At 48.8% G+C, this 14,086-nt stretch overlaps 1 protein-coding gene across 2 annotated transcripts in view; it reads right to left on the reverse strand.

Moving 5' to 3' along the window:
• Positions 1–9,211, reverse strand: part of KLHDC4 (kelch domain containing 4) — a 31,336-nt gene extending 22,125 nt beyond the window's left edge. The window contains exons 1-4 of one of the 2 annotated variants that reach the window (XM_002694759.6): positions 9,067–9,211; positions 5,701–5,792; positions 3,151–3,229; positions 2,477–2,575 (exon numbers count right to left, since the gene is read on the reverse strand). In XM_002694759.6, the coding sequence (XP_002694805.1) occupies positions 2,477–2,575; positions 3,151–3,229; positions 5,701–5,792; positions 9,067–9,165 (369 nt within the window). In that variant the 5' untranslated portion in view covers positions 9,166–9,211. Of the gene's footprint in view, positions 1–2,476; positions 2,576–3,150; positions 3,230–5,700; positions 5,793–9,066 lie in introns of those variants that run through there. The other variant, XM_059877391.1, reaches the window with a different exon arrangement.
• Positions 9,212–14,086: the final 4,875 nt, after the last annotated feature.

Genomic DNA, 14,086 nt, shown 5'->3' on the forward strand with positions numbered 1-14,086 from the left:
CCCCCTGGCCCACTTTGGAGTGATTAATTTATGTATTTGAAAATAAAGCAATAAATTCCTTTACAAACACATGTTCACACACACATATACATACTCACAGTTGTTTTGAAGTAATGGTTTGAACGGACTGAAGGCCACCGTTCCCTGGACCTAACAAAGGTCGAACACCGTCCAGTGGCCAAAGCAGGACAGCTCTGCTCCCAGGCCGAGGCAGGGCTTCCCCTACCAGTGTCTACCTTCCTACGTGTCACACAAGGCTGTACGCTTCCCAGGCATTTGGGTTTCTGTGTTGTTGTCTTCAATGGAATAAAGTCATGTCCAGAAAACCTTAAGGTCACAACTCTCCCTCCAAAGGCCAAAAAAAAAAAAGGCACAATGGAGTCCAAAACAACACACAGACTCTGTGAGTGGATTCTGATGTCAGCCACATGCACCCACTTTGGGAAAGCCGAGTCCTAACAACTTGCCAGGCCACCAGGACCAAAGAAAACAACCCAGGAGACATAATAAAAAATGGTAAATGGGTCCTTTTGTTGGTGCATCTCAGCCCTGGAAGTACGCCTCGCGTGTAAAAGATGTCCAGTTCCCAGTGAGCAAGCCACCCCTGCTGCTCAGGTGGAACGTGACAGAGCTGTGACTGAGCTGCAAGGAAATGCCTTCTGCAGCTCCCCTGGGCACTGTGGGCACAATTCCAATCACCCAGGAGTAGGCATTCTGTAAACACCGACTACTCACTGCTCATGCACACACAAAGGCTGACGAGAACAGAGGTGACTCTTTATTTAAACCATAGGGAACTGTTTGTTCTACTGTTTGCAAGAACGTGTTTTGTTTCAAGTGAGTTGTTGCTTCGGGAAAAACAAACCATCAGATGAGTAAGAAGAGGTGAACTTCAGCTGCGCCCAAACCCCTCCTCCCCCGCCCTTCAACTCTCAACAGTCCTGCTCAGTGCACCCAGACAGGAGCATCTGAACATTCTACCCAGGGAGGGTCCCGGGAGGGGAGCACCAGGCAGACCTGATGAGTGAGGTCCACGAGGCTGCTGGGCACACCTTCGGGGGCCTTGTGGCCTTTTCCTTTCTCTCACCAGCTGTATTAATTTTAGAAAATGGCATTAAATTTTCAAATTACCTGCTAAAATAAACTTCACCCCCAAAAATCTAGGATCTCAGAGAAATGACAGAATGATGGGTGCACATATAAGATTTCTTTCTACTCCTTCTACCCGTGATTGATTAAAGAGAAGATAAAGAACGTGGCTTCTGTTACCACATTCATTAAACTAGTCCAAAATGAGGAAATTTTTACATCTCAAAATATAATGCAGTGGAATTTGAACTATAATGATCTCTAGGCAAAAGACTTCACCCCCAATTTTCTGTTTCCCATAGCTCTGATTTGTTGGAAAATTCACAGAGTAAATAGCAAGCCAACCTTACCTACAGGGATAAAGTTAAGTCCTAGACTCAAGAAGTACTCACAAGATATACGTATGAATCAGAGCCTGCCCAAATGACTGAACCAAAATCTCAAAGACTCTTATGATACTAGTTCTTCAAGGACAGTTAATAACTAATTGAAACAGATAAGAAAACACCACCAAAGAAGCCCCTCAGCCTGCATGCCTGGGGCCCGGGAACTGGCCGGGCATCGGGCGGGGGCACTTAGAGTACTCCTGGACCAGGACAGGACTCGGTGCTTAGCCTGGAGGCCGGGGTGCACACGTTCTCAGAGCTGGAGTAGGCTCAGGTGAATGGACTCGAACTTATCAAGAGCCATTTACTAATTAAAACCCAGGCTTACTAAGATCTAGGTTCTAAATCAAAAAGCAGTGCACGCTTCTCTTCCAAAATATGAACCAGTCCAAATGGCTGCAAGCCTTGCTATGCACGAGACGTCGATGTAGTTCAGGCAGGCAGGTCCCCCTTGTGGACCCAATTTCAAGTGAGGAGGCTACTTCTGAGCACTGAATTAGGAGGAGAACCACAGTGTGGAGGAATGTTTCAGTCACGCCCTGGGAGGCTGACACTGGAGAGGTTTCACTCTTTCAAACTACCTTTTGAGCCCCAACACTGTTTCAAATACTTAGTTATAAGAATGAACAAGAGAACTTCTCTGGTGGTCCAGTGGGAGTCCGCCTGCCAATGCAAGGAACATGGGTTCTAGTCCTGGTCTGGGAAGACCTCACATGATGTGGAGCAATTGAGGCCGTGCGCCACAACTACTGAGCCGCATGCCCCAGGGACTCTGCTCTGTGATGAGAGAGGCCACCGCAACTAGAGAGCAGCCCTCGCTCTTCTCAACTAGAGAAAAGCCCATGTGGTAACGAAGACCCAGCACAGCCAAAAAATAGAAAAAACACATTCCAGGCGAAGACAGCAGAGTGAGGAGGTTGCCAGCTCGAAAGTCCGTCACGGAATCCTGCGTCAGGACCCCAACATGAGAAGAGGGGAGGCCGACGGTCACACACACGTACCTGGTGAGCACAGCGCCTTGGAGGTGGGTTGGGGATCTCCACTTTGGTCCAGCTGTCCTTCCTGATGTTGTAGACGTAGAGTTCGTTATACAGAAAAGTCTGCAGGAAGGAAGAGGAACTTCACGAACGATGCTTCCACACAAGCAATGGCAAGCAGAAGGTAGAGCTCAATCACTAGCTCTCCCTGGGCAGTGTGCTTCCTAAGGCCAGTTCCCGGACCCTCCAGGATGCTGACACAAAGACAAAGACCACCTCTGGACTGCCATGCAGGGAAGCTGAACTCAGGACTCTGGAACTATTTCATCTGTAGCTCTGAAACACAGGGCTACCTGGTCTGCTCAAAAATAAAACTTACAGTTTTTATGATGTTATCAATTGCTCTACCATGTATCAGCACTTTGCCTATTCAAACACCTCTGGGAACTTATCACGAGGAAGGACAGCAGGGCGTGGCCCACCTCATGCAGGCAGGAAGAGCCGTGACCCTCAAGGGCCCGCAAGGACCCTGGTGGCTTGTCAAGGACCACACCCCAGGCCAGTCCTGCCATGTGGAGGCAGGACACGTGACGGGGAGTTAAAGAACAATGGGAATTTGACATCAGTGCCTAAAAAGAATTTTCCTCTAAATGAGACTCAGGAAAATTTGAAGGGAAAGAATAAAATATATACTTTACTTTTTGGCCATTGAAATATTCACCTCCGAAAAGGATTAATTCATCTTTCTCAGGATGAGTGGAGAGGGAGGCATTTAACCTGCAAGAGACACAAGCAGCAGCTCAACACAAAATCAAACCACGTGACGCCCAAACTGAGGGCCTGTCTCCCTCCCTCCACAGGCTGCACCACCGGGGACCAGCTTGTCCTGAACTTCTGGGAAAGAGGAGCCAGGCTGAGGACGGAAGCTGAGGCACGGCCCTTAATGGCAGCCTCACCCTCAGGACACTGACACCCAGGCTAGCCTCCCAGGAGGGCCCAGCGCCTCTCACACAGCATCTGGCGAAACATCATCAGGCGGGGGGGAGTCGGGGGCTCCTACTCCTGTGCCACTCTCCCCAGAGCCGTCCTGCTTCACAGCTCTGTCCTCCTACATCACAATCTAACTGTCTTCAGAGGTCCACTATTCAAGCATTTCAATACACATCCCAGACTGCTTCCATGTGGAAAATGTACACACCTTTCTGCTTACTTTCACACATGAGGATGAGGCAACAGCTCTGCAGGAGTTTTAAGTGAGCCCTGACATCTCAGCAGGAAGCACTGAAGGGTATGGCCAGGGGGAGGGAAAACATTCTCTGTGCAGAAGCCCCTGGGGCAGTGTTCCCAAGATGTCCTCTACCACATCAATGCCAAACAATGCCTCTCAAAGGGAAAGGGAAAACTGTTTTTTTTTGTTGTTGTCGTTGTTAACTGGGGATTTATTATACACAGAGACATTCTATAGGCTGAGAAACTCTGTAGTCAAACCCTCAAGTCAAAATAGTGCACCCTGGTCTCCAATACAACCGAGCACCCTGCCCTCACGCTCCCATTAAATCATCTCTGAGCAAAGACGTGGGGATACACACACTTAAACTTGGTGATTTTCATGGATTTTTCCTGTAACTTGATGGCGTGGTAGGAAGTGAGACGGTACTGAGGTGACCCCTGAAAGGTCTGTGTCCCAGCAGATCTCAGCTCTAGCACCTGCCCTTGTCCTTCAGGAGGCTGCCCAGTGACCTGTGACGTAGGGCACTGCCAAGGTTTCAAATTATACTGGAACATTACACCTGACTTGTAGAGCAACATACTTTAAGGCAAACGTCATCCCCCCCCCCCCCAAAAAAAATCAACCCGCATTCAAAGCGAGTTCCCTCAGGGGCCCTGCACAGGTAAAGCCTTCACGATCTCATGGATTTATCTGCTTCAACAATTCAGATGAACATGTCCACCTACCATATGTGACCCTTAGGCTTGACCCAAAGATAACATGACAAATAAAATGAAAATAAACCCTGACTCCCAGGGGAATTTATGAACCGAAGGACAGGAGGAACCTTTGGGAGCCTAGGGAAAGCCCCTGGTGTCCGCTCAGAAGTAAGCACACTGCTCCTGACCCTGAAAGGCAACGACCACATGCCGGGGGCAAGGTCGTGGGATTCAGGCCATGTCCTGCACCCCACTGAGGCGGAGGGGACACTCCACCACCTCCCTTTGTGATGTGCTGGGCCAAGGCCTCCACTCAGGCCTGAAGGAAATGAAGCAAATCATTTCTCAGCTTAACAAGACAGCCCTGGATGCTTGGGAAGTTAGGGATTTCCCCTTCTCCGAAGGACATGCATCTCCTCATCAGGGTCACTTGGCCTCCCTGGGCTCCTAGCTCGAGGAGCTCTGTGTCCTGGCCATGCTCTGCCTGGAGCAGGGATAAGAATGACGGAGCCCTGGGTCCTGCATCAAACCAGAGAACTGCTGGCATTTGCTGAGGAGGCAAGAACGAAGGGATAAGGAGCCAAGGAAAAAACCACAGCCTGCTCCTTCCTCCTCCTTCCACCGGGTCTGAAACCCTAAAAACAGACACTGGAGCTCCTCACATAAACTACAAACCCATCTAAAATGGCTTACAGTTTTATGTTTAATGGTCACACTTTCCACGTGAGAACATAAAAGCGCTATGAATGAGCACAGTGAAAAGCATCTTGATTTTTTAACTTTTGTACCTCTGAGGAGCCTTTAAAAATCTCAGACACATGGAGAAGGAAATGGCAACCCACTCCAGTACTCTTGCCTGGGAAATCCCATGGACAGAGGAGCCTGGCAGGCTACAGTCCATGGGGTCACAAAGGGTTGGACATGACTTAGCAACTAAACAACAACAACATTTATGTATGCATGCACAACTGAGGCACTTTGTTGTATGGCAGAAACTAACACAACACTGTCTACAAAAAAACCCTCAACACAGGTTGTCACCAGGTGGGGTTTCAAACCCGCATAACCTCCCTGATGAGCAGCAGGGCTGGCGGACCTCCTCTCCGTGTTTCCATGCAACAACAGAGCTGAACTGCCTCCCTCCCACCCGTCAGAGGCAGAGGTGAAAAAAGCGCCTTGTCTAGTAGGAGCTGATCTAGTGGGTTCTAATGATGGAAATGCCCAAGTGCCCGGTTACTTATGAAAACATGGTGCCTGTTTCAAGCAGCTTTCCAATTTCTACCAGAAAACTGTCAGAAGCTACCCTGTAGCTTACTTACCGTGGGGAAGGTGGCGAGCAGGGTGTCTCCACGACCTGAGTCTTTCTGGCATCGAGAGTCTGGAAGTGGGCTATGAGGGCTTCCAGGTCCTCCTGCAGACAGACAAGCAGTTACACATGGCCAAATGCCTGGGTCAGCTCTCCTCAGACCCCCTGACCTGACAGAAATTAGAACTGTTCCTTCCACTTAAAAGTCACAGAAGCTGACACAGGACAAACACTCAGCACCTGAGCTCCGGCACACGGCACATGCGTCATCTCAGTCCAAACCCTCACTCCCCACACCCACCAAAGGCCTTCTTCTCAGACAAGCCCACCCAATTTCACGCCAACACCTTCAATCACCGCCAGAAACCGAAGCCCGGGCCACCACACCAGCCTGCTTTGTTGTCCGCAGAGCAGGGTCTGACATTTCTAAGTTCATTTATCTAGTTTCCACCTTCTACCAACATAACAAAATGAAGTTCCAAGTGACCCAGACATGTCAGTCTGCTTACTGACATGTGCCTGCACACTGCGGGGGGGTCGTCAACTACCAGCTGCAGCCAACCCGTGTAAGAACATCTCCACTGTTACAACTACAGATTTAGAGGTTAAGGTGCCTATTTCTGCACACGGCTGGGCAGTGCTGGAACTCAGACTTCCCACCCTCAGTCCCTGAATTTACACTAGTGTCCCCCAGCCCACAGGGATGCTGACCCGTCTGTCACAGCAAAGTCTCCCACCTGCCTGTCAATGCTCATCCTAGCACCTGGCTCATGCTGACACCTGGCATCTGTCCCCCATCGTTTCTCCCCACTTCACCTCATGCCAGCTCTTGCCCAGCTTCCACACTCTGCAGGGCCTGAAAGTCGGAGAGGCGTCCTTCCTGCACCTACAAATACTTCCAGGCCATTCTTCCTCCCTCGCCCACCTCATGTCTCACCCTACCTCCTCACTCTCCAGCTGCCCAGGCTCCCTCTTGGCTTCTTTCAGCAGAACATCACTTGCCCTGGGCTTGAACAGCCACCTGCAACCCCCCTCCCCATGGTACCCCCTTCACCTCCCGGAAGCAGCCGCTGTCTGGAACTGAGGGCTCCTGACTCTCAGGCATCTTTCTATATGCTTTCACTACCTGTTAACGTATCTCTAAGCTCTGTACATTACTGTTTCAAGTTTTCCAATTCCATGTAAATGTCATCACACTGAATATTCCCTTGCAACTTGCTTCTTTGCTTTACCCTGCTGAAAGAGCAGCCTGATGCCCTGAGTCTGTTCGCTGTCATGGTGGCAGTGCCACACAGCTTCTCCACCCATTCCACTGCTGCTGAACATCTGATTCAACTCCAAAACTCTACAAGCAATACTACCATGGCTGTTGGAGGACCTGTCTTTGCAGAGCTGGGGGTAATTTTTCCAAGCTAAATCTTTATGTGTGCAACTGCTATGTTGTATCTGCCATTTTTGTATGTACTGACAATTTAAGACCCAACTGACTCTACCAATTTGCACCCTCACAAGAGTCCACAGAAACACCTGTCATCCTATTACTTCTGTGTAACAGCTGACCTGCTGACTCCAAGTCCCGAGTGCAAAACATGCTCCTTTAGGTACTAAAGACAAGTTACTGAACCACTGGCTCTTTCCAGGAAGGGACAGGTGAACAAGGGACTAGTGCAACCTTGACGAACTCAGAGGTTCCAGTCCAGTGTCATTACCTTCCTTAAGGCAGAAGGGAAGACGGGATCAAGGTGGGAGGAAGGCATGGTTGCGACAAGCAGGCCTGCAGGGAGAGCTGCTGTATCAGTCATGGGGCAAGTATCAGTCATGGCACTGACACACGCTGGGCGAGGTTAGCAGGAAGCACTGAACACCCTGTCACTCGAGAACAGGAGCGACCATGATGTCTGTGGTTGGGAGCAGGTCTGGTCGCCCCCTTTGTTAGAAGCACAGGCCGTGCCGTCTTCTAACCAAGACTTTGGGGTCTTTGGGGTCTTCCCAGGACAGAACAACCCCATCCCACCCCACCGCACACGCCCGCCATGTCCCCCGCCTGACTCTTGTCTGTAGAAAAACTTTAGCCTCCCAGGCCTTCTCAAGTTCCAAAGAATAAATTTAATCAGAAGAGTGGGAAATTGCAGAAAAAAGTCAAGAAAGACAAAATAAAAGTAACTTAGCCTTAAAGTCAGGACTTTTCTGACTTTAAGCCATGGACATTCTGAGCCATGTCCATTGAGCTGTTTTGCAGATACTGAAAACCCTACCAAGTGGAAGAAGTTAACTGCATGCTGCCCACAAGGATGGAGACTCCAGACCAGCTGAAATCAGAAGGTTGATGACGTTGATTCCCAACTACTTCACTATCAACCAAACAGAAGAATGTCCATGAGCTGATGCTGCGACAGCCCCCTCTGTCACCCTGTCTTTAAAAACCTTCCCTGCAAGCCCTTGGGGAGTGAGCTGCTGAGGAGGCAGAGCCCAGGAGATGCAGGTCGCCCAGACAGGGTGAAGAAATGGGGCTTCAGCAGGACCGTGCAGAAGGGAAGGAATCAATCTGTGTGACCGCCACCTGTGTGCAGATGTCACCAGGTATCTGAGACATGAGTTCTGTGCTGAGCGGAACTCTAAGTTGTCCCTAAAGACCTCCAACGTAGTCACCCACCCCAACCCCAACTGAAAAATGACGGGAGATGGAGAGAGAAAGAGCCCAACCTCATTATTTGATAGATGATGAAACAGACACACGAATGCCTTACGAAGAAAAGGGACAGGGTATGTGGTCAATAGCTCTGGATGTGAGATGTCTGGTCAAATTTCAGCTCCCGGCCACCTCACAGCTGACCTGCGTAACCTGTTAGCTTCTGATTTCCTGACTGTCAGGTGGAGACGCCAAAGCTACCTAACTCAACTGGCTGTGAGAAAGCCCAGGGAGCACAAAGCCTGGAGGCAGCAAACACTCATTAACCATTATAAACTGTCCTGGGTTAGGGAGTCCCTGAGCAATAGTCAATTAGGAACAGAGCGCTCGCCTCTAAGTTTAGTACTGAGTCATCTGCAGACCCTGCTAAAGACGTGAAAAGATAAAGAGGGTAGGAGAGGAAGGAGGGAGGGAGAGGAAGGGAGAGACAGAGGGAAACAGGGACAGACACAGAGAAATATCCCTGGTCACCATCAACAGTTACGGAACTTCCCACAGTCCCACTCCCTCCACCGATGCTCACTGCTCAGGGCTGCCCTGAGGGTCACGTGCCCCGTTTAAAGCGGAGGACTGGGGCTTGCAGAGGTGCCCCGGATCAGCCCGGCCGCCGCCAGCGCCCCTCAAGAGGGGGCCCGGATACGCCCGCGACCCCGGACGAAAGAAGCCTGCCCGCCCCCCGGGCCCGCACACCTCCTCCTTCCGCGAGCGCTTGGACACTTTCTTCTCCATCTTAGCGGCCGTCTTCTCCGCCCCGCGGCCCTTCTTCTCTTTCTTGCCCTTTTTGCCCATCGCGCCGGATCCAAGGAGGCTTCTGAACCGCCTGTGAGACTCTAGCGGCGCGCCGCGCGCGGCGCGCAGGAAATACGTGCTGGGGGCGCGTAGAGAGTGCGTCACTTCCGGTTCGCCTCTCGCGCGTTTCCGGGCGAATGGTGGGGCCTGTTCCTGGGGATGGCTGCTTCCGTAGTCCTTCATGGTCCGTTTATACAAACCGGCCTGGGCCTTCGGGCTCGGGGTGGTGTCCGCCTAGAAGCAGCGAGGCCGCGCCCCTTCCTCTTCCCCCTTCAGCTGTGCCGGGGACGCGGCGCCTGTCGCTCCGCCGTGTTTGTTCAACAGTGCTGAGCCCCGTGCACAGTGGCTTAGTTGGCTTACTCGGTAGCACGAACCCTTGAGCAAATTAAATGGTTGCTGTGGCTTCCTGCCCTGGAGAGACGGTCATGCTCTTAAAGGATTCGCAGACCCCGAGCGAAGGTGTAAAACGCACTAGATACTGTTAGGGGCTGAGGATACTGTGCTCGGCAAGAAAAACAGCCCTGCCCACCCGCCTTCTAGGTGACTGTCCTCAAGTATACTGTGTGAGGGGACTTGCTCTCTCCATCATGGCGCAGGGCTAATGACCCCGCTCCAAGAGCAGTCAGTTTCCAAGTCTGGAAAACCGAAACTGCCCGCTAGCTTTTGACTAAACGTAATAAATGCGAAAAAATACGTATAGTACGTGGACTGCTAAGGTTTGGACAGAGCAGAGTGAAAATGCCTCTCATTGCTTAGAAGGCATAATTTCATGCTCAGAATCAGGAAATAGAACAAATTAAGGACAAGGACAAGCAAACACACAGCAAAGGGAAAGCATAAACGAGGAAATAATCTTTCCTGCTTTGTGAGTGAAACACCACAAGACTCAGCCTTAAAGAAATTGAGACAGGCTGGGACCTGGGACCCTTTCCTCAGTGCTTGCACCTGGACAAATGCCTCCTCCATAAACAAAATGCAAAGAAACTATAAAGGATTAAAAACAACTGCACGCATACATGCACAGTTGGGGCAAATTATGAACAAGATACAAAAAGACAAAAACCCCAACTGCCACTTCTGAGAAGTCAGAAACAAAAGCATGGTTACTGTACATGATCCTTGCACACAGCACCACTAAGGGAGTGAGCAAGCCACCACCACCCCATCCCCCCCACCTCTGGACCAACCCTACCCTCACCTGTATAAGGGACCAGCTCACCTGCCCCATCCCCGATCTGGGAGCAAGCAAGGGAACCTGCTACTTGGTTTCGCTCCCTCCTGCTGCAGCAGAAGTCCCAATAAAGCCTTGCTGAATTTCTTCTCTGGCCTCATCAATTTCTGTTGATTATGAGTGCTGTGCTAAGTCATTTCAGTTGTGTCCAACTCTGCAATCCCATGGACTGTAGCCCACCAACCTCTGATGTTCGTGAGATTCTCCAGGCAAGAATACTGGAGTGGGTTGCCAAAGAATCCAAGAATCCTGATGGGTAGCAAAATCAACTTAGATCCAATCAATTTATTAATCAGTGAGCAGCCAGGGAGGAGTGCTTTTTCAGCCAGCTCCAAGCTTTGTCCATAAACCTAGTCTTCAGGAAGGAAAATATAATTGGGGAACTATGAGGGCGGGGGTAGACTAGGATTCAGGCTGCTGCTGTCCCCAGCACTGATGGTAGGAGAATGGGAGGACATTCCAGATGCCAGAGAAAAGAACCAGCTAGCAGTCAGTCAGAAGGGAATGCAGAATTTCACAGGAACCTGGCCCCTGAGCCTGCAGACATAATAACCCTCAACGGTGAGCAACAAGGGGTCAAAGCCTCAATACTGCCTCTCAGAAATTGTTACATTCCCTCTAGTGCAATATGGCTAAGAACATACCTAATCCTTGTATTCTTTTCTGAGAATTGGGTAGTCTGGAGGCAATGCACTTGAAGCAAGATGGCCCTTCAGTCACAGCATGTCTGTTTGCAACACATTATAGTTGTCGCCTCTTCAGAGCTACCAAAGGGGGATCCTATTCCCTACTGAAGATTTGGAAGGATCTGGTAGATGCAGGATTTAATACTTCAATTATCTGAAAGAATCTTGAAGCTAAATTGGAAGGTTCTTGGAATTAATAGTGTCATGGTGATTTACGTGAGATTGAAACTCTCGTTACCAAAAAAGAAGGAGAAGAGAACATTTAAAATGAGATCAGAATCCAAAAATAGTAGAAAGATGAAGTACAGAGTCCTATTTTAGTGAAATTCACATTTTTGAAACTTTAATGAATAATCTTAAATCTAACCTATCATTACCATTTAGAGCGTACCTTTCATGTAGTCAGGCGCCCTCTGCTGTCTTCAAGTTGAAATCCAGAAGAGAAAAAAAGATTAACAAGGCGTCTAACTTCTAATCATCCTTACCAGGAACAATCAGTATAACAGGAGAGATATTCCAAGCGTGTTACAGATGAAGTGGATCTCTGTACTTAACCACCTGGAAAGTGATCATATTAAACCTGTCCACCTACTGCACAGAACTCCTGAGAGAATCCAATGAAATAAAAGTTTTTCAAAAGCTTAGAGAAATACAAAGCAAAATACAAATTTAAGAGATTCTGTGTGCTGCCAAGTGGGGTCACAATGGTTGTGGACTAACAGACGATCATTTCATTTAACAACATCCAGTGGTCACAATGGTTGTGGACTAACAGACGATCATTTCATTTAACAACATCCGTTTCATTTAACAACATCCAATATACTACAACTTGGCGACGTTGTACCAGGACACATGAGATACAAAACAGAAGACCCAGCCACCAGCTTCGAGGAGATTTTGTTCTAATGAGACAAGCCTGATGGCATTCCTCAAATGCTTTGTGAAATTAAGCTGGGAATAAGAACAGAAGGAGGGGATGGGGGAGAAGGGGAAGAGGGAAGGGAAGGGAAGGAGTGACTTCAAAACCTTTGTTTCATATGTTTTGTCTGGTTTTCTAGACATTTGAGGGGAAAGGGTAAATACAGACTCTTTGCTTCATCATGGGTGATAGCACAATTTTCTCCTTTCTGGGATTAAAGTGTTTAATTTCTAAACATTTGGAGATCTCTTTGTTATTTATTTGTAATTCAATTCATTGATTTGAGAGCTCTTCATTTCCCTTTAATTCTGTTTCAGCTGCATCCTACAAAATTTAATATTTGTGCTTTGATTTTCATTCTGCTCGAGATACTTCCTAATTCCCTTTTTGATTTCTTCCTTGGCCCTTGGGTTGCTTAGAAGTGTTAGTTTGTTTCCAGATATTTGGAGATGTTCTAAAGATCCTTCTGGAAAATAATTTTCTTTTTCTCTAACCGCTTTTTATTTTACCTTCCTCTCTATTATCCTGCCGTTTCACTAAGATATGTTTGTTTATTTCTTTTTATTCACCTTGCTTGGAAATGGCTGGTCCCCGTGAAGCCATGCGTGGCAGGATTTCTCTGTCACTCTCCCTTCAGAAGATGCTGTTACTCCTTTCTCTTCTGGGGCTCCTTTCTCCTTTCCTTTGGCTTTCTTAACCTCTCTTCATTTCCCCCATTTTCCCTCTGTGCTGCACTTCTGGATAATCCGTCCTTCTGGAAAATTCCTCCTACTGGTTCATGGATTGTTTGCTGAACCCCATCAAATCTGTCTAATTTGTCCATATAACTTTTGATTATGATTAGTAATTTTCAAAGGGTCTATTTTTCTCAGATCTGTTGGATCACTTTTACAGCTTTCAGTTCCCTGCAGACATTTTCGAGCGTGTCTCGTCCTTAGAGGAAATATATCAATCCGTTTGTGCTGCAGTGACGCTGCTTCTGTCTTGAAGAACTGCTTGTGAATAACCTTTGAAAGACTTCAGCCAGAGCATCTTTCTCCCAAGGGGAATTGCTTTTGCTGCTGCCAGACAGCCATGGGCACTGCCAGCTCGTGACATCCAGTCCAGATTGTCTTTTGGACAATCCAGGTGATGCAAATTGAGGCTGAAAATCCAAGGAAGGGCTGGGATGTGGTCACAGTTTCTCAGGGACCTTGCCTTCCCACCCTCCTTGGCACTGGGGTGACCTCCCCAGTTGCTGGGGTTCTGGGGAGCCGGCTTACTTCTGCTGTGTCAGGATCCTCAGGGAATCTCTGTTCGTCTGCAATGTATCTCCTCTCAGATCCACCCCCCTGCCCCCGAGGATTTGCCGAGCTCTCCTTGCACTTCAGGGCTTCCCTGTTGGTTCAGATGGTAAAGAATCTGCCCGCAATGTGGGAGACCTGGGTTCAATCCCTGGGTTGGGAAGATCCCCTGGAGGAGGGCAACCCACTCCAGTATTCTTGCCCAGAGAATCCCCATGGACAGAGGAGCCTGGTGGGCTATGGTCCCTGGGATTGCAAAAAGTCGGAACCACTGAGCAACTAACAACACTCCTTGCACTTCAAGCTTGTTGAACTGAAGTAAAGTGTGGCAATGCCTGCTTGTGCCCAGAAGAGACTCATCCCTGAGCCCAGCCTCTACCCAATTTTTTTCATATGTACTTCTGGTTAGGTTCCCATTTGGTGATTCTGACTCCTTGTTAGCTTTCCAATGCCACTAAGAAGACTCATTTCAACGTTTATCCATCATTTTCTAGTTTGAATAGGAGGATTGGTCCAAATAACCTAGTCTACCATACTACAGCACTGCTCAGTCTTTAAATGGTATTTTTCAGTGTGTCATTAATATATACTAAGTTTAAAATTTGGAAAATGTAGGCACGTATGATGAAGGAAACCCCAAAGTCACCCACAGTCTTCCTTCCACTCACAAGCATGCTTAGCATGGAGGAAATTTCCTGCTGACTGATACTAAGCAAAGATCTGGGGCTCCCCTGGTGGTCCAGCAGTTAAGAATCCACCTGCCAATGCAGGGGACACAGGTTCAATCCCTGGTCTGGGA

This window comes from Bos taurus, chromosome 18 (genome assembly GCF_002263795.3).
Source record: "Bos taurus isolate L1 Dominette 01449 registration number 42190680 breed Hereford chromosome 18, ARS-UCD2.0, whole genome shotgun sequence".
NCBI classification, from domain to species: Eukaryota; Metazoa; Chordata; class Mammalia; order Artiodactyla; family Bovidae; genus Bos; species Bos taurus.